The sequence below is a fragment of the Cottoperca gobio genome, chromosome 22 (genome assembly GCF_900634415.1).
Source record: "Cottoperca gobio chromosome 22, fCotGob3.1, whole genome shotgun sequence".
In the NCBI taxonomy this organism is placed as follows: Eukaryota; Metazoa; Chordata; class Actinopteri; order Perciformes; family Bovichtidae; genus Cottoperca; species Cottoperca gobio.
The window spans coordinates 58,643-86,609 of NC_041376.1; the positions used below are offsets into that span (position 1 = coordinate 58,643).

Here is a 27,967-nt window from a genome sequence, read left to right on the forward strand (position 1 = left end):
AAGAAAGTTTTTGTCTGAGGTTATAAAGGACATTCCTTCATACAGACAGATTCTTCCCTTTATAGTTCGATGGGTAGTGGTACACCCTCGAGGCCTAAATGAGTCTTACAACTAAAAACAATGTTCACCTGCCAGAAGACCGCTGGCCTCTGACTGATACTGTAGCACTGCTAAAACTCTGCTGTAGATATAACAACATAAATACAACACCAGACCTGTAACTGCAGTTATTTTAGTTAATTAATGGTCAGTTCACTGAAATCACACAAAGACATGAAATTATGAATTAAAGGTGAAACTTTAATATTAATAAAACAATTAATAGGGACTTCAAAATAGGCACTACAATGAAGCAGGTGCATTAACATTAAATATAATTATTATTATTATTATAGTTAATATCATTTTGTTATATTTATTAATTGACCTTATTTACACCAAGTCACCTCAATAGCCAGTTGTATATATGTAGAAAGTTTGAATTAAGTCCTTATACAAATGACCAGTGAAGTTTATAATACTGAAATGAAGATTGTTGAGGAATAAACTTGTTTTTAGAATATTTATTCTTTGCAAAGAAGGTCCAATAGTCATACAGAGTGCAAGCAGTCTGTACGTGTGTAGAACAAAGGGGACATATAAGTCTCATATATGAGTCTTTAGCTAAAGCAGAGTATTTCTACACTTTGGTATTACGACTTTTACTTAGATAGAATGTACTTCCTCCGCCTCTGGTAATAAGAAGAGGTATTTTTTTGTGCATTGATGCCATCTGGTGACTTGTCACAGCTTGATCCAGTTGGTGCCACAGGTTCTCTAGAAGGCGAGAGAGAAAGATCAGCAGAACGGGACATTAGTTTGTTCTCCATCGAGCCAACAGTACAGTACGGAACAGTAGATTCTGTTGTCACTGAATGATTCTCTCCTCTTCTGTCACCTTGTTCCATCATATCAGAGTTTTCTACGACCACATTTGCAGTTATTATAAGTATAAGTAGATTTTTACAGGATTTACTTAAAGTTTACTTCTATAAAGCAGCGAATGGTCTCTCTTTAAAATGATCAATGTGACCTCATGACCCCCCCGACCTGTAATCATCCATTTTTGTCTCTTACAGTCTTGCAGTCATTATTGCTCCTGACAGACACTGGCAGAGTGACGCTGCTATGGAGGCTCAAAGTTTCAGCCAAGTAGTTTAAATCACCGTCACCAGTTTAAACAATGTTGTTACATTTTAATGTTAATCAAATCTTACTCAAGAGAGGAACTAGTGACGTGATCGTTAGACGCAGTACTCTTGATAGACACCCCGGGGTCTGGGGACTCATCAGGACTGAGAAGGCTCCCCCCCGCGGGCATGCTGGGTCCTGGACAGTCTGGTCTCTGAGAGCTGGAACAACACAAACACAGTTTTGATTAAAGATGGTGACACCTTGAATTAGATAATCTTATTATAGTCATGGAAGATAATAAAACCAGGACTATGGACCATCTCACCACGTGTCCTGTTACTGAACGCTGTTTTATATAAATCATTGTTTGTCTTATTGTTTGTTTTATGTGAAATTTGAAACAATTCTTGCTGTTTTAAGTGAAACGTTTTCATGCTGCTGCTCTTTGACCAGGACTTCTTTAGGTAAAAGAGATTCTGAATCTCAATGAGAAAAACTTCTGGTGAAATAACATTTTAAAAAGCTAAGCCTGAAGTCTTCTCCCATGTGCAGAGTTCACAGGAAAGCTCTCACAGACAAATGTCAGTTTGACATCCTCATCTCACCTCTGAGCTTCAGTCTCGCTGTCTCTGACCTCCTGCAGAGACGTTTCAGCAGGATGGACGATCTCCACTGTCTCCACCCGCTCACTCATCGCAGGCCTGCAGAACAATCGAGAGTTAGTGTACATGGTGGCACTGACGTATAGTGCCAATAGGTCGTGTCATTTCAATTACGGGCAATTGTCATTACTTGTTCTTATTTCTGGTATTATAAATTAAAAACTAATTTAAAAGATCCCAGACAACTGAAGCAGATCATAGTGTTGAATTAAAACAAAATAACTCAAATAAAACTTATTGTTTTTGTTTATTCGACGACCCAGTTTAACTTTTTTTATCAATAAACAAAACAAAAATGTATTTAATATGTTGACCGATGTGCTTGTTTCCAGGCATATTTTCAATAAAACTAAGTGGCAGTTTAATAACATGTGATAGCTCCCCGAAATTAATTGTCTTTGTTGTTTTCATCCAAGTAACAGCTGTAGTCGGCATCAGAGTCGCTCCCCACGATCGAATCGTCAGCCCTCGTCTAAAGCCAAACTTTAAAAAACGTTCCTGCTAGCTAAGAGGCTAAGTGGCTAAAAGGCTAAGAGGCTAAGAGGCTAAAAGGCTAAGAGGCTAAGAGGTTAAGAGGCTAAAAGGCTAAGAGGCTAAAAGGCTAAGAGGCTAAGAGGCTAAAAGGCTAAGAGGCTAAGAGGCTAAAAGGCTAAGAGGTTAAGAGGCTAAAAGGCTAAGAGGCTAAAAGGCTAAGAGGCTAAAAGGCTAAGAGGCTAAGAGGTTAAGAGGCTAAGAGGCTAAGAGGTTAAGAGGCTAAGAGGCTAAAAGGCTAAGAGGCTAAAAGGCTAAGAGGCTAAAAGGCTAAGAGGCTAAGGGGGGGAAATTAATAAATTACATTTCCCATAATGCATTTCACATCCCCCAAATATATTTTAGCGAATCATGATGCATTTCATCTGTCACAAGTCTAGAAAAAATAAACATTATTAAAAAATAATTAGTAGCTGCAACATGCTAATTTCATTGTTTTATGTAAATCACTGTTTGTCTTATTGCTGTTGTTTGTTTATTTTTTCATTCTTGCTGTTTTAAGTGAAACGTTTTCATGCTGCTGCTCTTTGACCAGGACTTCTTTAGGTAAAAGAGATTCTGAATCTCAATTCAAACAACTTCTGGTTAAATAACATTTTAAAAAGCTAAGCCTGAAGTCTTCTCCCATGTGCAGAGTTCACAGGAAAGCTCTCACAGACAAATGTCAGTTTGACATCCTCATCTCACCTCTGAGCTTCAGTCTCGCTGTCCCTGACCTCCTGCAGAGACGTTTCAGCAGGATGGACTATCTCCACTGTCTCCACCTGCTCACTCATCGCAGGCCTGCACCTTCAGAACAATCGAACAAAAGAGAGTTAGTCTACATGGTGGCACGACGTATAGTGCTAATAGGTTGTGTCATTTCAATTACGGCCAATTGTCATTACTTGTTCTTATTTCTGGCATTATAAATTAAAAACTAATTTAAAAGATCCCAGACAACTGAAGCAGATCATAACTTTTTTTTTAAATCAATAAACAAAACAAAAATGTATTTAATATGTTAACCGATGTGCTTGTTTCCAGGCATATTTTCAATAAAACTAAGTGGCAGTTTAATAATATGTGATAGCTCCCCGAAATTAATTGTCTTTGTTGTTTTCATCCAAGTAACAGCTGTAGTCGGCATCAGAGTCGCTCCCCACGATCAAATCGTCAGCCCTCGTCTAAAGCCAAACTTTAAAAAAAGTTCCTGCTAGCTAAGAAGCTAAGAGGCTAAGAGGCTAAGAGGCTAAAAGGCTTAGAGGCTAAAAGGCTAAGAGGCTAAAAGGCTAAAAGGCTAAGAGGCTAAAAGGCTAAGAGGCTAAGAGGCTAAGAGGCTAAGAGGCTAAGAGGCTAAAAGGCTAAGAGGCTAAGAGGCTAAGAGGTTAAGAGGCTAAGAGGCTAAAAGGCTAAGAGGTTAAGAGGCTAAGAGGCTAAGAGGCTAAAAGGCTAAAAGGCTAAGAGGCTAAAAGGCTAAGAGGTTAAGAGGCTAAGAGGCTAAGAGGCTAAAAGGCTAAGAGGCTAAAAGGCTAAGAGGTTAAGAGGCTAAGAGGCTAAAAGGCTAAGAGGTTAAGAGGCTAAGAGGCTAAAAGGCTAAGAGGCTAAAAGGCTAAGAGGCTAAGAGGCTAAAAGGCTAAGAGGCTAAAGGCTAAGAGGCTAAGAGGTTAAGAGGCTAAGAGGCTAAAAGGCTAAGAGGCTAAGAGGCTAAGAGGCTAAGAGGTTAAGAGGCTAAGAGGCTAAAAGGCTAAGAGGCTAAGAGGCTAAGAGGTTAAGAGGCTAAGAGGCTAAAAGGCTAAGAGGCTAAGAGGCTAAGGGGGGGAAATTAATAAATTACATTTCCCATAATGCATTTCACATCCCCCAAATATATTTTAGCGAATCATGATGCATTTCATCTGTCACAAGTCTAGAAAAAATAAACATTATTAAAAAATAATTAGTAGCTGCAACATGCTAATTTCATTGTTTTATGTAAATCACTGTTTGTCTTATTGCTGTTGTTTGTTTATTTTTTCATTCTTGCTGTTTTAAGTGAAACGTTTTCATGCTGCTGCTCTTTGACCAGGACTTCTTTAGGTAAAAGAGATTCTGAATCTCAATTCAAACAACTTCTGGTTAAATAACATTTTAAAAAGCTAAGCCTAAAGTCTTCTCCCATGTGCAGAGTTCACAGGAAAGCTCTCACAGACAAATGTCAGTTTGACATCCTCATCTCACCTCTGAGCTTCAGTCTCGCTGTCCCTGACCTCCTGCAGAGACGTTTCAGCAGGATGGACGATCTCCACTGTCTCCACCCGCTCACTCATCGCAGGCCTGCAGAACAATCGAGAGTTAGTGTACATGGTGGCACCGACGTATAGTGCCAATAGGTCGTGTCATTTCAATTACGGGCAATTGTCATTACTTGTTCTTATTTCTGGTATTATAAATTAAAAACTAATTTAAAAGATCCCAGACAACTGAAGCAGATCATAGTGTTGAATTAAAACAAAATAACTCAAATAAAATGTATTGTTTTTGTTTATTCGACGACCCAGTTTAACTTTTTTTATCAATAAACAAAACAAAAATGTATTTAATATGTTGACCGATGTGCTTGTTTCCAGACATATTTTCAATAAAACTAAGTGGCAGTTTAATAACATGTGATAGCTCGCTGAAATTAATTGTCTTTGTTGTTTTCATCCAAGTAACAGCTGTAGTCGGCATCAGAGTCGCTCCCCACGATCGAATCGTCAGCCCTCGTCTAAAGCCAAACTTTAAAAAACGTTCCTGCTAGCTAAGAGGCTAAGTGGCTAAAAGGCTAAGAGGCTAAGAGGCTAAAAGGCTAAGAGGCTAAGAGGTTAAGAGGCTAAAAGGCTAAGAGGCTAAAAGGCTAAGAGGCTAAGAGGCTAAAAGGCTAAGAGGCTAAGAGGCTAAAAGGCTAAGAGGTTAAGAGGCTAAAAGGCTAAGAGGCTAAAAGGCTAAGAGGCTAAAAGGCTAAGAGGTTACTGAACGCTGTTTTATATAAATCATTGTTTGTCTTATTGTTTGTTTTATGTGAAATTTGAAACAATTCTTGCTGTTTTAAGTGAAACGTTTTCATGCTGCTGCTCTTTGACCAGGACTTCTTTAGGTAAAAGAGATTCTGAATCTCAATGAGAAAAACTTCTGGTGAAATAACATTTTAAAAAGCTAAGCCTGAAGTCTTCTCCCATGTGCAGAGTTCACAGGAAAGCTCTCACAGACAAATGTCAGTTTGACATCCTCATCTCACCTCTGAGCTTCAGTCTCGCTGTCTCTGACCTCCTGCAGAGACGTTTCAGCAGGATGGACGATCTCCACTGTCTCCACCCGCTCACTCATCGCAGGCCTGCAGAACAATCGAGAGTTAGTGTACATGGTGGCACTGACGTATAGTGCCAATAGGTCGTGTCATTTCAATTACGGGCAATTGTCATTACTTGTTCTTATTTCTGGTATTATAAATTAAAAACTAATTTAAAAGATCCCAGACAACTGAAGCAGATCATAGTGTTGAATTAAAACAAAATAACTCAAATAAAACTTATTGTTTTTGTTTATTCGACGACCCAGTTTAACTTTTTTTATCAATAAACAAAACAAAAATGTATTTAATATGTTGACCGATGTGCTTGTTTCCAGGCATATTTTCAATAAAACTAAGTGGCAGTTTAATAACATGTGATAGCTCCCCGAAATTAATTGTCTTTGTTGTTTTCATCCAAGTAACAGCTGTAGTCGGCATCAGAGTCGCTCCCCACGATCGAATCGTCAGCCCTCGTCTAAAGCCAAACTTTAAAAAACGTTCCTGCTAGCTAAGAGGCTAAGTGGCTAAAAGGCTAAGAGGCTAAGAGGCTAAAAGGCTAAGAGGCTAAGAGGTTAAGAGGCTAAAAGGCTAAGAGGCTAAAAGGCTAAGAGGCTAAGAGGCTAAAAGGCTAAGAGGCTAAGAGGCTAAAAGGCTAAGAGGTTAAGAGGCTAAAAGGCTAAGAGGCTAAAAGGCTAAGAGGCTAAAAGGCTAAGAGGCTAAGAGGTTAAGAGGCTAAGAGGCTAAGAGGTTAAGAGGCTAAGAGGCTAAAAGGCTAAGAGGCTAAAAGGCTAAGAGGCTAAAAGGCTAAGAGGCTAAGGGGGGGAAATTAATAAATTACATTTCCCATAATGCATTTCACATCCCCCAAATATATTTTAGCGAATCATGATGCATTTCATCTGTCACAAGTCTAGAAAAAATAAACATTATTAAAAAATAATTAGTAGCTGCAACATGCTAATTTCATTGTTTTATGTAAATCACTGTTTGTCTTATTGCTGTTGTTTGTTTATTTTTTCATTCTTGCTGTTTTAAGTGAAACGTTTTCATGCTGCTGCTCTTTGACCAGGACTTCTTTAGGTAAAAGAGATTCTGAATCTCAATTCAAACAACTTCTGGTTAAATAACATTTTAAAAAGCTAAGCCTGAAGTCTTCTCCCATGTGCAGAGTTCACAGGAAAGCTCTCACAGACAAATGTCAGTTTGACATCCTCATCTCACCTCTGAGCTTCAGTCTCGCTGTCCCTGACCTCCTGCAGAGACGTTTCAGCAGGATGGACTATCTCCACTGTCTCCACCTGCTCACTCATCGCAGGCCTGCACCTTCAGAACAATCGAACAAAAGAGAGTTAGTCTACATGGTGGCACGACGTATAGTGCTAATAGGTTGTGTCATTTCAATTACGGCCAATTGTCATTACTTGTTCTTATTTCTGGCATTATAAATTAAAAACTAATTTAAAAGATCCCAGACAACTGAAGCAGATCATAACTTTTTTTTTAAATCAATAAACAAAACAAAAATGTATTTAATATGTTAACCGATGTGCTTGTTTCCAGGCATATTTTCAATAAAACTAAGTGGCAGTTTAATAATATGTGATAGCTCCCCGAAATTAATTGTCTTTGTTGTTTTCATCCAAGTAACAGCTGTAGTCGGCATCAGAGTCGCTCCCCACGATCAAATCGTCAGCCCTCGTCTAAAGCCAAACTTTAAAAAAAGTTCCTGCTAGCTAAGAAGCTAAGAGGCTAAGAGGCTAAGAGGCTAAAAGGCTTAGAGGCTAAAAGGCTAAGAGGCTAAAAGGCTAAAAGGCTAAGAGGCTAAAAGGCTAAGAGGCTAAGAGGCTAAGAGGCTAAGAGGCTAAGAGGCTAAGAGGCTAAAAGGCTAAGAGGCTAAGAGGCTAAGAGGTTAAGAGGCTAAGAGGCTAAAAGGCTAAGAGGTTAAGAGGCTAAGAGGCTAAGAGGCTAAAAGGCTAAAAGGCTAAGAGGCTAAAAGGCTAAGAGGTTAAGAGGCTAAGAGGCTAAGAGGCTAAAAGGCTAAGAGGCTAAAAGGCTAAGAGGTTAAGAGGCTAAGAGGCTAAAAGGCTAAGAGGTTAAGAGGCTAAGAGGCTAAAAGGCTAAGAGGCTAAAAGGCTAAGAGGCTAAGAGGCTAAAAGGCTAAGAGGCTAAAAGGCTAAGAGGCTAAGAGGTTAAGAGGCTAAGAGGCTAAAAGGCTAAGAGGCTAAGAGGCTAAGAGGCTAAGAGGTTAAGAGGCTAAGAGGCTAAAAGGCTAAGAGGCTAAGAGGCTAAGAGGCTAAGAGGTTAAGAGGCTAAGAGGCTAAAAGGCTAAGAGGCTAAGAGGCTAAGGGGGGGAAATTAATAAATTACATTTCCCATAATGCATTTCACATCCCCCAAATATATTTTAGCGAATCATGATGCATTTCATCTGTCACAAGTCTAGAAAAAATAAACATTATTAAAAAATAATTAGTAGCTGCAACATGCTAATTTCATTGTTTTATGTAAATCACTGTTTGTCTTATTGCTGTTGTTTGTTTATTTTTTCATTCTTGCTGTTTTAAGTGAAACGTTTTCATGCTGCTGCTCTTTGACCAGGACTTCTTTAGGTAAAAGAGATTCTGAATCTCAATTCAAACAACTTCTGGTTAAATAACATTTTAAAAAGCTAAGCCTAAAGTCTTCTCCCATGTGCAGAGTTCACAGGAAAGCTCTCACAGACAAATGTCAGTTTGACATCCTCATCTCACCTCTGAGCTTCAGTCTCGCTGTCCCTGACCTCCTGCAGAGACGTTTCAGCAGGATGGACGATCTCCACTGTCTCCACCCGCTCACTCATCGCAGGCCTGCAGAACAATCGAGAGTTAGTGTACATGGTGGCACCGACGTATAGTGCCAATAGGTCGTGTCATTTCAATTACGGGCAATTGTCATTACTTGTTCTTATTTCTGGTATTATAAATTAAAAACTAATTTAAAAGATCCCAGACAACTGAAGCAGATCATAGTGTTGAATTAAAACAAAATAACTCAAATAAAATGTATTGTTTTTGTTTATTCGACGACCCAGTTTAACTTTTTTTATCAATAAACAAAACAAAAATGTATTTAATATGTTGACCGATGTGCTTGTTTCCAGACATATTTTCAATAAAACTAAGTGGCAGTTTAATAACATGTGATAGCTCGCTGAAATTAATTGTCTTTGTTGTTTTCATCCAAGTAACAGCTGTAGTCGGCATCAGAGTCGCTCCCCACGATCGAATCGTCAGCCCTCGTCTAAAGCCAAACTTTAAAAAACGTTCCTGCTAGCTAAGAGGCTAAGTGGCTAAAAGGCTAAGAGGCTAAGAGGCTAAAAGGCTAAGAGGCTAAGAGGTTAAGAGGCTAAAAGGCTAAGAGGCTAAAAGGCTAAGAGGCTAAGAGGCTAAAAGGCTAAGAGGCTAAGAGGCTAAAAGGCTAAGAGGTTAAGAGGCTAAAAGGCTAAGAGGCTAAAAGGCTAAGAGGCTAAAAGGCTAAGAGGTTACTGAACGCTGTTTTATATAAATCATTGTTTGTCTTATTGTTTGTTTTATGTGAAATTTGAAACAATTCTTGCTGTTTTAAGTGAAACGTTTTCATGCTGCTGCTCTTTGACCAGGACTTCTTTAGGTAAAAGAGATTCTGAATCTCAATGAGAAAAACTTCTGGTGAAATAACATTTTAAAAAGCTAAGCCTGAAGTCTTCTCCCATGTGCAGAGTTCACAGGAAAGCTCTCACAGACAAATGTCAGTTTGACATCCTCATCTCACCTCTGAGCTTCAGTCTCGCTGTCTCTGACCTCCTGCAGAGACGTTTCAGCAGGATGGACGATCTCCACTGTCTCCACCCGCTCACTCATCGCAGGCCTGCAGAACAATCGAGAGTTAGTGTACATGGTGGCACTGACGTATAGTGCCAATAGGTCGTGTCATTTCAATTACGGGCAATTGTCATTACTTGTTCTTATTTCTGGTATTATAAATTAAAAACTAATTTAAAAGATCCCAGACAACTGAAGCAGATCATAGTGTTGAATTAAAACAAAATAACTCAAATAAAACTTATTGTTTTTGTTTATTCGACGACCCAGTTTAACTTTTTTTATCAATAAACAAAACAAAAATGTATTTAATATGTTGACCGATGTGCTTGTTTCCAGGCATATTTTCAATAAAACTAAGTGGCAGTTTAATAACATGTGATAGCTCCCCGAAATTAATTGTCTTTGTTGTTTTCATCCAAGTAACAGCTGTAGTCGGCATCAGAGTCGCTCCCCACGATCGAATCGTCAGCCCTCGTCTAAAGCCAAACTTTAAAAAACGTTCCTGCTAGCTAAGAGGCTAAGTGGCTAAAAGGCTAAGAGGCTAAGAGGCTAAAAGGCTAAGAGGCTAAGAGGTTAAGAGGCTAAAAGGCTAAGAGGCTAAAAGGCTAAGAGGCTAAGAGGCTAAAAGGCTAAGAGGCTAAGAGGCTAAAAGGCTAAGAGGTTAAGAGGCTAAAAGGCTAAGAGGCTAAAAGGCTAAGAGGCTAAAAGGCTAAGAGGCTAAGAGGTTAAGAGGCTAAGAGGCTAAGAGGTTAAGAGGCTAAGAGGCTAAAAGGCTAAGAGGCTAAAAGGCTAAGAGGCTAAAAGGCTAAGAGGCTAAGGGGGGGAAATTAATAAATTACATTTCCCATAATGCATTTCACATCCCCCAAATATATTTTAGCGAATCATGATGCATTTCATCTGTCACAAGTCTAGAAAAAATAAACATTATTAAAAAATAATTAGTAGCTGCAACATGCTAATTTCATTGTTTTATGTAAATCACTGTTTGTCTTATTGCTGTTGTTTGTTTATTTTTTCATTCTTGCTGTTTTAAGTGAAACGTTTTCATGCTGCTGCTCTTTGACCAGGACTTCTTTAGGTAAAAGAGATTCTGAATCTCAATTCAAACAACTTCTGGTTAAATAACATTTTAAAAAGCTAAGCCTGAAGTCTTCTCCCATGTGCAGAGTTCACAGGAAAGCTCTCACAGACAAATGTCAGTTTGACATCCTCATCTCACCTCTGAGCTTCAGTCTCGCTGTCCCTGACCTCCTGCAGAGACGTTTCAGCAGGATGGACTATCTCCACTGTCTCCACCTGCTCACTCATCGCAGGCCTGCACCTTCAGAACAATCGAACAAAAGAGAGTTAGTCTACATGGTGGCACGACGTATAGTGCTAATAGGTTGTGTCATTTCAATTACGGCCAATTGTCATTACTTGTTCTTATTTCTGGCATTATAAATTAAAAACTAATTTAAAAGATCCCAGACAACTGAAGCAGATCATAACTTTTTTTTTAAATCAATAAACAAAACAAAAATGTATTTAATATGTTAACCGATGTGCTTGTTTCCAGGCATATTTTCAATAAAACTAAGTGGCAGTTTAATAATATGTGATAGCTCCCCGAAATTAATTGTCTTTGTTGTTTTCATCCAAGTAACAGCTGTAGTCGGCATCAGAGTCGCTCCCCACGATCAAATCGTCAGCCCTCGTCTAAAGCCAAACTTTAAAAAAAGTTCCTGCTAGCTAAGAAGCTAAGAGGCTAAGAGGCTAAGAGGCTAAAAGGCTTAGAGGCTAAAAGGCTAAGAGGCTAAAAGGCTAAAAGGCTAAGAGGCTAAAAGGCTAAGAGGCTAAGAGGCTAAGAGGCTAAGAGGCTAAGAGGCTAAGAGGCTAAAAGGCTAAGAGGCTAAGAGGCTAAGAGGTTAAGAGGCTAAGAGGCTAAAAGGCTAAGAGGTTAAGAGGCTAAGAGGCTAAGAGGCTAAAAGGCTAAAAGGCTAAGAGGCTAAAAGGCTAAGAGGTTAAGAGGCTAAGAGGCTAAGAGGCTAAAAGGCTAAGAGGCTAAAAGGCTAAGAGGTTAAGAGGCTAAGAGGCTAAAAGGCTAAGAGGTTAAGAGGCTAAGAGGCTAAAAGGCTAAGAGGCTAAAAGGCTAAGAGGCTAAGAGGCTAAAAGGCTAAGAGGCTAAAAGGCTAAGAGGCTAAGAGGTTAAGAGGCTAAGAGGCTAAAGGCTAAGAGGCTAAGAGGCTAAGAGGCTAAGAGGTTAAGAGGCTAAGAGGCTAAAAGGCTAAGAGGCTAAGAGGCTAAGAGGCTAAGAGGTTAAGAGGCTAAGAGGCTAAAAGGCTAAGAGGCTAAGAGGCTAAGGGGGGGAAATTAATAAATTACATTTCCCATAATGCATTTCACATCCCCCAAATATATTTTAGCGAATCATGATGCATTTCATCTGTCACAAGTCTAGAAAAAATAAACATTATTAAAAAATAATTAGTAGCTGCAACATGCTAATTTCATTGTTTTATGTAAATCACTGTTTGTCTTATTGCTGTTGTTTGTTTATTTTTTCATTCTTGCTGTTTTAAGTGAAACGTTTTCATGCTGCTGCTCTTTGACCAGGACTTCTTTAGGTAAAAGAGATTCTGAATCTCAATTCAAACAACTTCTGGTTAAATAACATTTTAAAAAGCTAAGCCTAAAGTCTTCTCCCATGTGCAGAGTTCACAGGAAAGCTCTCACAGACAAATGTCAGTTTGACATCCTCATCTCACCTCTGAGCTTCAGTCTCGCTGTCCCTGACCTCCTGCAGAGACGTTTCAGCAGGATGGACGATCTCCACTGTCTCCACCCGCTCACTCATCGCAGGCCTGCAGAACAATCGAGAGTTAGTGTACATGGTGGCACCGACGTATAGTGCCAATAGGTCGTGTCATTTCAATTACGGGCAATTGTCATTACTTGTTCTTATTTCTGGTATTATAAATTAAAAACTAATTTAAAAGATCCCAGACAACTGAAGCAGATCATAGTGTTGAATTAAAACAAAATAACTCAAATAAAATGTATTGTTTTTGTTTATTCGACGACCCAGTTTAACTTTTTTTATCAATAAACAAAACAAAAATGTATTTAATATGTTGACCGATGTGCTTGTTTCCAGACATATTTTCAATAAAACTAAGTGGCAGTTTAATAACATGTGATAGCTCGCTGAAATTAATTGTCTTTGTTGTTTTCATCCAAGTAACAGCTGTAGTCGGCATCAGAGTCGCTCCCCACGATCGAATCGTCAGCCCTCGTCTAAAGCCAAACTTTAAAAAACGTTCCTGCTAGCTAAGAGGCTAAGAGGCTAATGCATTCATCTGTCACAAGTCTCGAAAACGATTACATCATATAAAAGATGGCAAAGTCTCATCCGGCTCTAAAGGGAGAAACACTCAAATGTTGCATCCAGTCTTAATAAGTTAAAGATGGAGGAGCTGACTTCTGAGTCAGAAGAATCTCTCAGACAACAGTCAGTCAGACGCCTCAGAGTCCTTCATACATGTCGCTTAAGACTCTTCAGTTGATCCAAAATGCAGCGGCACGTGTATTGACAAGAACAAGGAAACGGGATCATATTACTCCTGTATTAGCTGCTCTGCACTGGCTCCCGGTAAAATACAGAATAGAATTCAAAATCCTTCTCCTGACTTACAAAGCAATTAATGGTCAGGCTCCAGCATATCTTAACGATCTCATAGTACCTTATAAACCAACTAGAGCATTGCGCTCCCAGACTGCAGGGTTACTTATGGTTCCTAGAGTCTCTAAGAGTACAATGGGAGCCAGAGCCTTCAGCTATCAAGCTCCTCTCCAGTGGAACCAGCTTCCAGTTTGTGTTCGGGAGGCAGACACACTCTCCACATTTAAGAGCAGGCTAAAGACTTTCCTTTTTGATAAAGCTTATAGTTAGGGCTGGCTCAGGTTTGCCCTGGATCAGCCCCTAGTTATGCTGCTATAGGCTTAGACTGCCAGGGCATACCTCCCTGCTCTCCTTCTCTTCCTCTCTCCTCCCCTCCCTCTCTTCTTCTCCCTCTCTATCTGTATGCATTTATGTAAATGTATGTTACTAACTCATCATCTGGGGTATCATCCCCGGAGTTTCTGTCTCTCATGTGGCAGGTTGTCAGGAATCGTGACAGCGCCTGCTGCCCTGGTCCTGCTGGACACTGGGAAGCCTTTTTGACATTTTCCTGGATTCATCCAAACTTTCTCTTTGTCAACACAACATCATTTCTGTCAAATGTTGTATTTGTACTATGTTGTTTATCCTGTACACATGACATCTATTGCACGTCTGTCCGTCCTGGGAGAGGGATCCCTCCTCAGTTGCTCTCCCTGAGGTTTCTTCCATTTTTCCCCCTTTAATTTTGGGGTTTCTTTTAGGAAGTTTTTCCTTGTGCGATGCGAGGGTCTAAGGACAGAGGGTCTAAGGCCAGAGGGTGTAAGGACAGAGGGTCTGAGGACAGATGGTCTGAGGACAGAGGGTCTGAGGACAGAGGGTCTAAGGACAGAGGGTCTGAGGACAGAGGGTCTAAGGACAGAGGGTGTAAGGACAGAGTGTCTAAGGACAGAGGGTGTAAGGACAGAGGGTGTAAGGACAGATGGTCTAAGGACAGAGGGTCTAAGGACAGAGGGTCTAAGAACAGAGGGTCTAAGGACAGAGGGTCTAAGGACCGATGGTCTGAGGACAGAGGGTCTAAGGACAGAGGGTCTAAGGACAGAGGGTCTAAAGGACAGAGGGTCTAAGGACAGAGGGTCTAAAGGACAGAGGGTCTAAGGACAGAGGGTCTAAGGACAGAGGGTCTGAGGACAGAGGGTGTAAGGACAGAGGGTCTAAGGACAGAGGGTCTAAGGACAGAGGGTCTAAGGACAGAGGGTCTGAGGACCTTCTGGTTAAATAGCATTTTAAAAAGCTAAGCCTGAAGTCTTCTCCCATGTGCAGAGTTCACAGGCTCTCACAGACACATGTCCGTTTTACATCCTCATCTCACCTCTGAGCTTCCATCAGGATGTCCTGGTCCTCCCACGGAGAGGTTTCAGCAGGATGGACTCGTACCGCCACAAGCTGACTCACAGCACCTGCAGAACAAACGAGAGTTAGTGTATGGTGGCACCTACAGGTGCATCTCAATAAATTAGAATATCGTGGAAAATATTATTTAATTTCATAAATTCAATTCAAAAAGTGAAACTCATATTATATAGATTCATTGCACACAAAGTGAAATATTTCAATCCTTTATTAGTTTTAATAAAGTTTACAGTTTATGGCTTACAGCTAATGGAAACCCAAAAATCTGAAAATATATTTTGTGAAAAAGTTCAATATTGTCGACTCACAGTGTCTCACTCTAATCAGCTAATGAACTCAAAACACCTGCAAAGGTTTCCTGAGCCTTTAAATGGTCTCAATCTGGTCCAGCAGGCTTCACAGTCATGGGGAAGACTGCTGACTTGACAGTTGTCCAGAAGACAGTCATTGACACTCTCCACGAGGAGGGGAAGCCTCAAAAGGTCATTGCTAAAGAAGCTGGCTGTTCAGAGTGCTGTATCCAAACATATTCAGAGAAAGTTGAGTGGAAGTAAAAACGTGTGGTCGGAAAAGGTGCACAAGCAACAGGGATAACCGCAGCCTTGAGCGGATCGTCAAGCAGAGGCCATTCAAACATTTGACCATGGAATTACTGTGCTTGATTAGCCAGCAAACTCGCCTGACCTGAACGCTATAGATCAGTGGTCTTCACTATGTGAGAGCCACATTGAGAGGACAAAGTCAACAGGAGAGTCACTTTTACCGCAAAGTATGAAAAGCAACATCCAGTCATAAAAAGCACTTCTGTTTATTAATCTGTCATCCAGCCAGAACATACAATATGCAATGCAACCAATGCATTCATTAAAAGAAGAATTACCTTAATACTGGGATGATGTTGTCAAACTCTGCAAACAATATTTCTGCTGAAGCCACAAAGCAGTTTCACAATGTTTGAGTCTGAGAAGGTTCTTTGCCCGAGCCAAACTCCATGCGATCTCAAAGGATGCCTCAGTTCATCGTTCAGCTGTATTAGTCGTCCTGTGTTTGAGCCTTTGTTGTCCAGAAACAGAAGAAAGCTGCTCTATTTTCTTTTACTAATTTCTCTTCCAGGTGCGTAAATATAGTTGAATTTTGGATGGCTCCAAATGACTTCTCTTGAAACCAGAGCCGGTGTGTTTGCACATTACGCACGAAGGGTTCGACTCGTGGAGGACAAATACAAACTCCTCTGTCCACTTGTCTTGAATTTTCCTTTGCTCGTCTTGTATGGCTCGTACCTTTCTTTTTTAATGAGAGTTAAAATCTCTGAGGTAATGTCAAGAGGTAGATGAGAGACACGAGACTCAACAATGAGACGAGCAAGCTTTATTTTCTTAGTCTTATGTAAAGGATTAAAATATTTCACTTTGTATGTAATGAATCCATATAATATGAGTTTCACTTTTTGAATTGCATTAATGCAATAAATGAACTTTTCCACGATATTCTAATCATATATTGAGATGCACGTGTATAGTGCTAATAGGTTGTGTCATTTCAAGTTCATCATGGAAGGATTTGCTTCTGTTTTACGGGCAATTGTCTTTTATTGTTCCAACTTCTGGTATTATAAATAAAACATTTGTTTAAAAGATCACAGACAACTGAAGCGGATCATAGTGATGAAGTAAAACCAAATAAAACTTATTGTTTTTGTTTATTCGACAACACAGTTTAAGATAAAGGAAACAGTAAAGCACACGGTCCTTTTCGGACTTCTACAAAAAACGCGATTTTGACACTTTTTTTACGGTTCTTTTTGTTGTTCTTCGGACTGAATGAAATAATAAAAATTAACAGATGTTACATGGACCCTGGCGATAAAACAAATATACAGTAATAAATGACAATACCTTGAAGACTGCGTCACTCCTGAACGACGAGAAGTCAATGTGAAACTAGCCAACACCTTAAAAATCATCCGCAACTTTCTCGTGAAAGACCCTGCTGAACCTGTTTGTATCAGTCACTGAGGTGATTCTGTTTAAACCCCTCCCCTTTTAAGGCAGTTTTCTTATTATTATTAAAGAAACTTTATTCAACATACAGATAATACATGTAGAGCGAGAGATAAACAACAAGTTGAGCAGCATCCATATCAAATAAGTGCATTAAAATAGAAAAAACTGTTTAGGAATATTAAGACAAAACATAGTAGAAGTCCACTTCCTGTTTTACTTCATGTACAGTGCATCCGGAAAGTGTTCATACCCCTTCACTTTTCTTAAAGTATAAGTAGTCACACCCTTTGATGTGACACTCAAACTTGAGCTCAGGTGCGTCTCGTTTCCACTGCTCATCGATTGGAGTCCACCTGTGTGATTGGACATGATTTGGAAAGGCACACACCTGACAGTCTGATTGAATAAAGAACTGTATATCTGTGTTCATGCATCTTAAAGACAGTAGAGGGGAGGGATGACACAAGAATACTGTTGTATACTTTGAGAACATTCTGACTGTCATACAATGGTCGAGTTAGAATTTGCATAACTGGAGACACTGGAAGAATATGGCGGGAATAGAAGAAAGTGACAAGAGATATTCTGGGAGACAGAAGTTCATTGAAACATCTTTCAAACAATAAGAAGTGTAACATATCTCGTAAAATATATTTGACAATGAATTAGGACACTTGATTACTAAATTAGTTAATAACTTTGAACACAATGAACATATCAATAGCTGGTAAAGGTTGAAGGATTCTGGAGTTCTTTGATAGTCGAGGTTGGCAGTAATCAGTCTTGTCCAAAGTTAAACAAACTGATGGAAAACAATGTGTGTGTAGTCCTGTGTGCGTCTCTACGTGCTCAGTGTACACATGCACAAACGTGTGTAGAACAAAGGGGACATATAAAGTGGGAGCTTTGCGTCTTGAGCTGTGTGTGTTGCTACGTTAAAAAGAGAAATTCAATAATTATTGTGAGATGGTAACGTGTATTGTAATAGCAATTTAAATGTATACTGTTTTAATTATATAAGTTTCCTATGTTAAACAAGCCAACTGCCATTTGATGCTAACATAGAAGTGCCGGTCATGTTAATACAAGACAGACGCATCCTGATTAGACTGATACTGAACTAACAAAAGACAGGACACACCCAAATCTTGATCAAACTGTTTAACATACTGAGACAGAATATTGAGTGTATCACCCAATACTCTGTTTACATAACTATTACCTTACAAGCATCAAAGGGCAGTTTCCTCACCTCACCTCGCCTCCAAACCAAATTGTATAAAATGCCTATGTGTCTTCTTCCAACCTGTGCCCTTCCATAGACTATGCTGTATTCTGTGAAACTGGTGCCATTTGTGGCAGCAAATAAATGCACAAAGACAACTCTGTCTCTATCACCATGTATTTGATTTTATATACATCTCTCCAGAGTAAAGCAGGAAAACTTCCACAACAGTATGACCGTCTTCTCTCACTGGAACTCGTGTGGCGTGCCTTTATCATGTTGGGAAACACCGGGCCCAGCTGCTGGGCTTCTGCAATACAAAACAAATACATTAGCAACCAGACAATAGAGACAGGGTCTTTACAAAGTGGTGGAAGGATAGTGACAAAATGATTGTGCACAGTTTAGCTTCAGCAATATTGCAAAAAGTATATGAAGGAATATAAATTAAGACAAGAGGTTTGACTCACAATTCTGAGGGGGATGAAACCTTCTCCATATGGATCTGAGAAGATTCATCACATGCAACACAGAGGTGAAACTGATGAACGTCTTAATAAATACACTGAGGTTTACTGCTATAAAAACACCTTCAAATAAACTGGGTTATGAAAATTAATGAACATAAAAATAGATATAAACCAACAATAACAACAACGTAGACTTTAACTGTTCAGTACAGGGTTCACACCTGTGTGTCCCCACAGGGCTCGTGTGTCACCCTGCTCAAGTGTTGTCCCAAAGTCCAATTTGCTGCATGACTCCTTATAATAACTGTGTGTGTGTGTGTGTGTGTGTGTGTGTCTGTGTGTCTGTCTGTGTGTGTGTGTGTACAAAATGCTCATGATGCAGCAACATTTTAATGTTTGTTAAAGTACAACTTGTCACGGTGGGGAAAAGGTGAGGACTCAAATGCAAGATCGCAGATGAGGAAGTTAACACTGGGACAGACAGGGATATACACACAGACACTAAACGAGGGGAACGAGACACAGCTGGGGAGAGAAGCTAAAACACAGGGGCAAGGTGAACGGACACAGGAGGAGCAAATCAACAATCACAGGGGGGAAAAACACACAGACAGGAAGTACAACTAGACATTACATAAGGGGGGTGAACACTTCAAACTAAAACAGGATATACAAAATCACGATCATGACACAACTTTGAGCTTTTGCAACCACACCTGCTGGGCTTTTGCAACACAACACAAATACATTAGCAACCAGACAATAGAGACAGGGTCTTCACAAAGTGGTGGAAGGATAGTGACAAAATGATTGTGCACAGTTTAGCTTCAGCAATATTGCAAAAAGTATATGAAGGAATATAAATTAGGACAAGAGGTTTGACTCACAGTTCTGAAGGGTAAGACACCTTCTCCAGATGGGTCTGAGAAGATCGTGCTGCCTGCAGACAGTAATAATCATTCATCACATGCAACACAGAGGTGAAACTGATGAGCGTCTTAATAAATACACCGAGGTTTACTGCTATAAAAACTCCTTCAAATAAACTGGGTTGTGTGTGTGTGTGTGTGTCTGTGTGTGTGTGTGTGTGTACAAAATGCTCATGATGCAGCAACATTTTAATGTTTGTTAAAGTACAACTTTGAGCTTCTTGTATTTTACTCGAGTATTTCCACTTTATACTACTTTACACTTCTACTCAAATATTGTACTTTTTACTCCACTACATTTATTTGACTACATTAGTTACTAGTTTCACTGCAGGTTGATATTATTAATACAAAGTATAAATCAACTAATGAATTATGATGTACCATTTTTGATAGCAGTATAAAGTAATTAAAATGAGCTCCACCTTTACCAGCTGCAATGATGATGGACACATTAATGAATCACTTCCAGTGATATAATGTATATTACTGTATTTCAAAAATGGCCATTCTGCATGAGTACTTTTAGTTTTGGTACTTTAAGTATATTTTGACGCTGATACTTTTGTACTTTTTCTTGTAACAGAGTATTTCTACACTTTGGTAATATGACCTTTACTTCAGTAAAAAGAACTTCTTCCACCTCTGGTAAAAAGATTACCTCTTTTTAAAAGAAGAATCTCTTTTTTTTGCCTTGATGCCATCTGGTGACTTGTCACAGCTTGATCCGGTTGATCCCCAGGTTCTCTAGAAGACGAGAGAGAAAGATCAGCAGGACGGGACATTAGATTGTTCTCCATCGAGCCCCAACATCTGCTTGATACCCAGAAACTAGCAGAGAAGTTCAGTAAAAGTAGATTCTGTTGTCACTGAATGATTCTCTCCTCTTCTGTCACAGATGTAACCTTGTTCCATCATATGAGAGTATTCTAGGACCATATGAGTGTTATGAGGAAGGAGAGCCGCTAACATTTGCAGTTATTATAAAGATAAGTAGATTTTTACAGGATTTACTTAAAGTTTACTTCTACATAGCAGAGGACAGCCGGTCTTTAAAGGCCCCGTCACACATCTCCGTATGGCGGAAACGAATACGAAAAATTGCTCACAATTTGTCCGAGTCCAAATACATACAGATACGCATGTCTAACCTATTGATAGTCACTTCCTAATACAAAATGTATCAGACGAATACCCAACAAATGCATAACGTTTACAAAAATATGGCGTATACAAAATATCGGCAACACGCTGGTGTACGTTGATATAAGGTATAAGTAGTATTCGTTAAGAGCAGGCGGTGTTACACTGTGGTGTGTTGTTGAACGCTGAAGCCGTGAAAATGTTTTGAGCATGTTCAAAGTTTTCGGACGTACCCAACGTGTGCTTCATAAGTTACGTTACTACGTGAATACCTACGTGACTACGTTAGAGGTACGTTACGTTTACGTCGGCTGACGGTGAACCCTACAGCCAGTTAATTGATAACGAGTGGATAACCTATTCCTACCCTATGTTAAGATGCCTGACGATGGAGTAACTTATTAAACGTGTTTCTACAGTACAGCTAGCGTTCAGCATGTTACCCGTTCTCCAGCATCAGCATGACGTGAAGCAGATGGCACTTTTCCAGCTGCGTTGGCCAGACGCTCTGATACGTTTTAAATAGGTAAGTGATAAGCTATCAATAGAACCTTTTTCCTATCAAGGGCCATTTTATTTTTTCAACATCCTTCGAGGGCCGTACTAATTATTGAACTCATAACCTCTGCAAATTTCTTTAAGACGCAGCCCGTTCATTTCACTTTTCTTTTATGCTAAATGCAAAAAAAGCAACAATTTTATCCTGTATCTTTCTGTTTTATCAGAAATCCTTTATTAGTCCCACAACGGGGACATTTATCTTGTCACAGCAGAAGAACATATGAAGTAAAAAGGCAGAACACAATAATTAAATAGAATAAAAAATAATATAAGTACCAAGAGGTTGATATAAATAAAGTGAGTATTGCACATGGCAGTGATAACTGCACAGCAGTGGTGGGACAGTCTGTTCTTGGTGTGGGGGTCTACCTCTCTATCTCTCCATTTTTGTATGTTCCGCTCTGCAGAGAGCTGCTTGTTGGGCCAAACTCCGCCGAAGAGCGTTAACTTTATCCAAACGCACTCGTCCTTTCAGCTCGTGCAGTTCGGCATGTTTCGTGCAGTAATGACGCTCGAAATTATTTTTCATCACTGCGAGGGCGTCCGCACAAACTAGACACACTGGCCTTTTACTTCCTCAAAGAAATAATCGTTCGTCCATTTCTCCTGGAAAGTGAAGACATTCCACATCCAACTTTCTCTTGTTTACACTCGCCACGCTGCGTTCACTGATGTCAATGACCGTCTTGTTAAATACTGAAGTTTGATATGACGTGACGACACGTTTTGCTCGTGTGGTGTTCAAGGACCCTGACCTTGGCCAGGAAAAACGGTCAGTCGCCCATTTAAAATATTGCCGTCTAGTTTTTTTTCTAGTGGAGTTTTCCTTGCGTGCGTTTTATGAATTACCTCGAGGGCCGGATCAAATGGTCTCGCGGGCCGTATACGACTCGGAGGCCGGAGGTTCCCCACCCCTGGGTTAGACATACGTATAATAATTTGTTATGTATTCGTTATGTATACGTCAGCTACAACACCGCTGTGGAAAGGTTGGACGTATTTGGACTCTGACAAATTTTGAGCTACTTTTCATATACGCCGGCATGTTTCTGCTGTACAGAGCTGTGTGACGGAGCTGTGTGACGGAGCTGTGTGACGGAGCTGTGTGACGGAGCTGTGTGACGGAGCCGTATGTCTGGCGTGTTCGGCGTATCGTCTGCGTCCTTCAAACGATCACAACTTACCCTTAATTTATATCAACCTTTTTTGCAGACATTTCATATGCGCCGGCATACGTTTCTGTCGGATATGTGTGACAGGGCCTTAAAATGATCAATGTGACCTCATAACCCCCCCGACCTGTAATCATCCATTGTTGTCTCTTAGTCTTGCAGTCATTATTGCTCCTGACAGACACTGGCAGAGTGACGCTGCTATGGAGGCTGAAAGTTCAGAGGAGGTCGTCGTTTCTTTCCTGTTTTCTACAAACATCAACGTGTTTCCACGCTTCCCTAAAATCAGCAAGTAGTTTAATTCACCATAACCAGTTTAAACAATGCTGTTACATTTTAATGTTAATAAAATCTTACTTGAGGGAGAAATTAACGATGTGATCGTCAAACGCAGCACTCGAGTTAGACATCGTGCGACTGAGTCTATAGGGACGGAGATCGCTCAAATCCGCCAACTCACCGCAGGGGTGCTCATTCCCTACCCGGAGTAGGCAATCCACCGGTTTCCTGCTGAGAGCCATGGCCTCAGATTTGGAGGTGCTGATCCTCATCCCATCCGCTTCATACTCGGCTGCGAACCGATCCAGTGACTGTTGAAGGTCACAGACCGATGATGCCATAAGGACAACATCATCTGCAAAGAGCAGCGATGAGATCCTCAGGTCACCGAACTGCAACCCCTCTCCTCCACGACTACGCCTCGATATCCTATCCATGAACATCACGAACAGGATTGGTGATAAAGCGCAGCCCTGGCGGAGGCCAACATTCACTGGAAACAAGTCTGACTTACTGCCGAATATCCGGACACAACTCTCACTTTGGGCGTACAGGGATTGGATGGCCCTCAAAAGTGACCCCCTCACCCCATACTCCCGCAGCACCTCCCACAGTATCACCCGGGGGACCCGGTCATAAGCCTTCTCCAGATCCACAAAACACATGTAGACCGGATGGGCGTACTCCCAGGCCCCCTCCAGGATCCTTGCGAGAGAGAAGAGTTGGTCCGTTGTTCCACGACCAGGACGGAATCCGCATTGTTCCTCTTCAATCAGAGGTTCGACTACTGGCCGAACCTTCCTTTCCAGTACCTTGGAGTAGACTTTACCAGGGAGGCTGAGAAGTGTGATACCCCTGTAGTTGGCACACACTCTCTGGTCCCCCTTTTTAAATAGGGGAACCACCACCCCGGTCTGCCAACCCCTAGGCACTGTCCCAGACTTCCACGCAATGTTGACGAGGCGTGTCAACCACACCGTGCCAACTCACACCTCCGGCGGAGCTTTTCAGATATCCCTGTGGAGATTGGGGGCATTGAACCTGAGTGGGCAATGTTCAAAACTCTATTGCTGAAGCTGCGGTGATGAACTGTGGTCTCAAGGTCTTAAGTGCCTCAAGGGGCGGTAACCATCGAACACCGTGGTGGACCCCGGTGGTCAGGGAAGCCGTTCGACTGAAGAAGGAGTCCTTCCGGGTTATGTTATCCGGGAGGACTCCGGAAACAGTTGCAGGGTACCGAAGGACTAGAAGGGCGGCAACCTCTGCCGTGTCAGAGGCAAAGCAGTGAGAAGTTCGGAGAAGCTATGGAGAAGGACTTTCGGTCGGCACCAAGGTGCTTCTGGAAAACCATCCGGCACCTCAGGAGGGGGAAGCAAGGAACTATCCAAGCTGTGTACAGCAAGGGTGGGACCCTGCTGACTTTGACTGAGAAGGTTATCGGCTGGTGGAAGGAGCACTTTGAGGAACTCTTGAATCCGAAAACTAACACGCCCTCTATGGTAGAGACAGAGCTGGAAGCTGATGGGGGATCATCGTCAATTTCCCTGATGGAAGTCACTGAGGTAGTCAAACAACTCCACAGTGGCAAAGCCGCAGGGGTTGATGAGATCCGTCCAGAAATGCTGAAGGCTTTGGGTGCCATTTGTTTCCTGTTTTCCACAAACATCAACGTGTTTCTTTCTGCAATGGGGACGTTTCTCTAAAATCAGCAAGTAGTTTAATTCACCATAACCAGTTTAAACAATGCTGTTACATTTTAATGTTAATAAAATCTTACTTGAGGGAGAAATTAACGATGTGATCGTTAGACTTCCTGCGACTGAGTCTAGAGGCACGGAGACAGTCTGGACAGTGTGGTCTCTCAGAGCTGTAACAACACAAACAGAGTTTTGATGAATCCATTAAGATCTAAGGCATCCTGTTAAATATATATATTAAAAAAGAATTAGTAGCCGCAACATGCTAATTTCATTGTTTTATGTAAATTACTGTTTGTTTCTTTTATGTGAAATTTGTCTGCAGTTTCTTTTTAAATCATTCTTGCTGTTTTAAGTGAAACGTTTTCATGCTGCTGCTCTTTGACCAGGACTTCTTTAGGTAAAAGAGATTCTGAATCTCAATTAAAACAACTTCTGGTTAAATAACATTTTAAAAAGCTAAGCCTGAAGTCTTCTCCCATGTGCAGAGTTCACAGGAAAGCTCTCACAGACAAATGTCTGACATCCTCATCTCACCTCTGAGCTTCAGTCTCGCTGTCCTGGTCCTCCCATTCAGAGGTTTCGGGAGGATGGCTTAGTATCTTCACCAAATGACTCACTGCACCTGCAGAACAATCGAGAGTTAGTGTACATGGTGGCACCGACGTATAGTGCTAATAGGTCGTGTCAATTTCCTCATGAAAGAGTTTGCTTCTGTTTTACAGGCAATTGTCATTACTTGTTCTTATTTCTATAACACTATATTTAATAACACAACTTATTGTTTTTGTTTGTTCAACGATCCTTTCTATTAAATGTTTAATGTGTAGTTCTGAGTCACCTGCTCCAAAGAAACAGCAGAACTTCACTTCTAAACTGGATCCATACAATCTGAGTTTACAGTCATGTTATTAACAAAAGCCAACTACCCTGTTTATATTTGAGTTTTAGTGTTGATATATTTACTGTGTTTTTTACTCCTGTGTTATCTTCAGTGGGGCTGATCATCTGTGTTTATGGGGCACTAATGTTAACGGGGGCTGTAGTCCGTGTAACATGAGTTTGTTTATTGGACTAAATCCAAAGTGGCACAAACTAGAAAACGACCCGCATATTCGTCTCGTCTTCCTGGTGGCGTGGCAGCCAGAAGAGCAGCCCGCCGGGGAGCAGAGAGGTCGGCAGAGCCGCCTCCGTCAGCGGCCGAAGAGACTTGAGCTCAGCCAGAACAAGCTCGAGCCCTGCAGTCACAGCGAGCTGCTGGACCTGTGTAACGGCAGCAACAGGGAGTTTGCTGTTCCACCGACACGTTTCCTGAACCAGCCGAGTAGTTTAATTCACCATAACCATTTTAAACAATGCTGTTACATTTTAATGTTAATGAAAGCTTACTTGAAATTAATAATGTGATCGTTAGAATCATCACTGTTGGCAGATAACTCTTGGTCTCCCCCGCGAACTCATCGAGTCCTGAACAGTCTGGTCTCTGAGAGCTGGAACAACACAAACACAGTTTTGATGAATCCATTAAGATCTAAGGCATCCTGTTAAAAAGCCTCCCAACACCAAACCACTGTTTAAAACAACCTCCTTTAGATAAAGGGTTTCTGAAAGAACTGTCAATGTTTACTAAAATGTTTCAACAAAACAAAAAATGTTGACCAATGTGCTTGTTTCCAGGCATATTTTCAATAAACCTAAGTGGCAGTTCAATAACTATATAACTATATCAATTAGTTCAGTGCACACAGTTAGTGCTGAGCAGTTCATGTGTGTCACGTCACTGAAGATGCTTGTTAAAGCAATGTGTTGAGACTCGTTATTATGTCATTATTATTGTTAATATCATTAGGTCAGTTTAGAGCAGGGGTGCCCACACTTTTTTGGCTTGCGAGCTTGTGGTGCTGGTGCGTAGTTCACTCCTGTCCTCCGCTATGTCTCTGACTGTAGGTGTGTGCGCTCGTGTGTGTTTGTGGGAGCGAGCGGAGGGGATGTGAACGCGCAAGGCAGGAAACAAACACTTTCAGGGTGCGCGCGCGTTTCTTTAAACGGTGCGCACTACACTCGCGGTCGATCTTTTGGGCACCCCTGGTTTAGAGGTTGGGTGTCTAATGAGATGATATTTTTAAACCAGTTGTCTTCATGAATAAACCAAGATATTTACATATTTCAGTTTAATGAAGTTGTTCATCACGCAAGAAAATAAAAAAGCATTTACAGGTTAATTTCCACTCGGGCCGGGTATCGAGACTGTAAGTGTAAGCGAGGTGTCCTTTTCTCTCGTCTACAACAACGTTTCTTCTTGTTGTTCTTCGAACTGAACAAAGTAATTTAAATAAACAGATGTTACATGAACCCTGGCGATACATAAATATATAGTAATAAATGACAATACCTTGAAGACGGTGGAAAGAAAACTTCGTCACGAGCAGACTGAATAAAACTACTGAATCAAAGTGAAAGTGAATTCTTAAACACCTCCCCTAACTTTCTTAACCCTTTCATGCATGAATTATGACCACCTGTCATTTTACCAAGTGTTTTTATTGCTCTTTAGGCATAAAAAACAAGATTTGAATTTTAGTTTTAGAGATATTTATTTGTCCACTCAGGTGGACAGCAGGCGTTTATGTGTTCAACTGAAGAAATATGTATTTAATAAACAAATTAATAAAATTATGTATGTGTATATATAAAGAAAATGTGCATACATATCCAAAACACCATTTAGGAATACTCTCTATTTCACTCTCCTGTATAGAGCAAGAGTTTCCTACACACACACACACCACTGGCATAAAGCTAGACTGTCTACTTTAAACGCTGTTAGAGTCTCTGTTACAGTAACTTCATACACTGACCAAAAATATAAACACTTTTGTTTTTGCTCCCATTTTTCATGAGCTGAAATCAAAGATCTAAGACTTTTTCTATCAACACAAAAGGTCTATTTCTCTCAAATATTGTTCACACGCGTGTTTAAATGTGTGTTAGTGAGCTGAGATCATCCATCCACCTCACAGGTGTGGCACATCAAGATGCTGATTGGACAGCATGGTTACTGCACAGGTGTGCATTAGGCTGCTCACACTCTAACATGAGCAGTTTCATCACACAGCACAAAGCCACAGGTGTTGCAGGGTTTGAGGGAGCGTGCAATTGGCATGCTGACTGCAGGAATGTCCAGCAGAGCTGTTGCCGGTGGATTCATGTATCTATATGGTCACACCAGACAACAACAACAGTAGCAGTATTGTAGTTGAAATATAGCCAGTGATGCATGACGTCCAATTTAGTGGACAGATGATTAATTGTAATTTCCTCCCAAATATAAAATCAATACTTTTTTATGAATTATATGATTCCTTAGTTGTTACTTGATGTCACCACCTTTTTTATAACTGCAAGGGTCTCTTTCCATTGAAGGATTGGCAAGGTATTGATGAGTGACTGGATGTTTCTGGCGGTCTGTCGGCCATCTTGGTTTGGAGAAATGTATCTTGCACTTACATCAGCTCGTCACTGAGTCGCAGTGTGTGGGATGATGCAGTAGAGTTCACTTTAGTGGCCGATGTGCAACTATACCATCAAAACCCATGCATATACAAGAAAACAGCTTTTGAATAGTTGTCCACTGTAGTGACCTCTGTGTGTGAAAGGGTTAATAGGTTTAGTGTGTAGTTCTGAGTCACCTGCTCCAAAGAAACAGCAGAACTTCACTTCTAAACTGGATCCATACAATCTGAGTTTACAGTCATGTTATTAACAAAAGCCAACTATCCTGTTTATATTTGAGTTTTAGTAGTTTGGCATATTTATTGTATTCTAAGTGTTAGAGTGATGTTTTCTTTATATTGTGTTTTGTATTCTACAGCTGTACATCTGTCTTCTAGTGTTGATATATTTACTGTGTGTTTTTCCTGTCGCTTCATTAA

At 40.6% G+C, this 27,967-nt stretch overlaps 1 protein-coding gene across 1 annotated transcript; it reads right to left on the minus strand.

Moving 5' to 3' along the window:
- Positions 1-279: 279 nt before the first annotated feature.
- Positions 280-26,459, minus strand: LOC115027267 (uncharacterized). Its single transcript, XM_029460485.1, has 13 exons — positions 26,428-26,459; positions 14,516-14,603; positions 12,251-12,346; positions 10,723-10,824; positions 9,447-9,543; positions 8,409-8,509; positions 6,880-6,981; positions 5,604-5,700; positions 4,566-4,666; positions 3,054-3,155; positions 1,779-1,874; positions 1,257-1,391; positions 280-816 (listed from the first exon to the last, which is right to left on the minus strand). The coding sequence occupies exons 2-13, from the start codon at positions 14,527-14,529 to the stop codon at positions 702-704; spliced, it is 1,158 nt and encodes a 385-aa protein (XP_029316345.1). The 5' UTR covers positions 14,530-14,603; positions 26,428-26,459; the 3' UTR covers positions 280-701.
- Between the last annotated feature and the right edge of the window lie 1,508 nt (positions 26,460-27,967).

Bases quoted from the DNA above. Each gene is read 5' to 3' on its own strand.
- LOC115027267 (XM_029460485.1), bottom strand. The intron at 10,825-12,250 runs GTGAGATGAGGA...ATTGTTCTGAAG, and splicing joins AGCGAGACTGAAGCTCAGAG to GTGCAGGCCTGCGATGAGTG. The intron at 5,701-6,879 runs GTGAGATGAGGA...ATTGTTCTGCAG, and splicing joins AGCGAGACTGAAGCTCAGAG to GCCTGCGATGAGTGAGCGGG.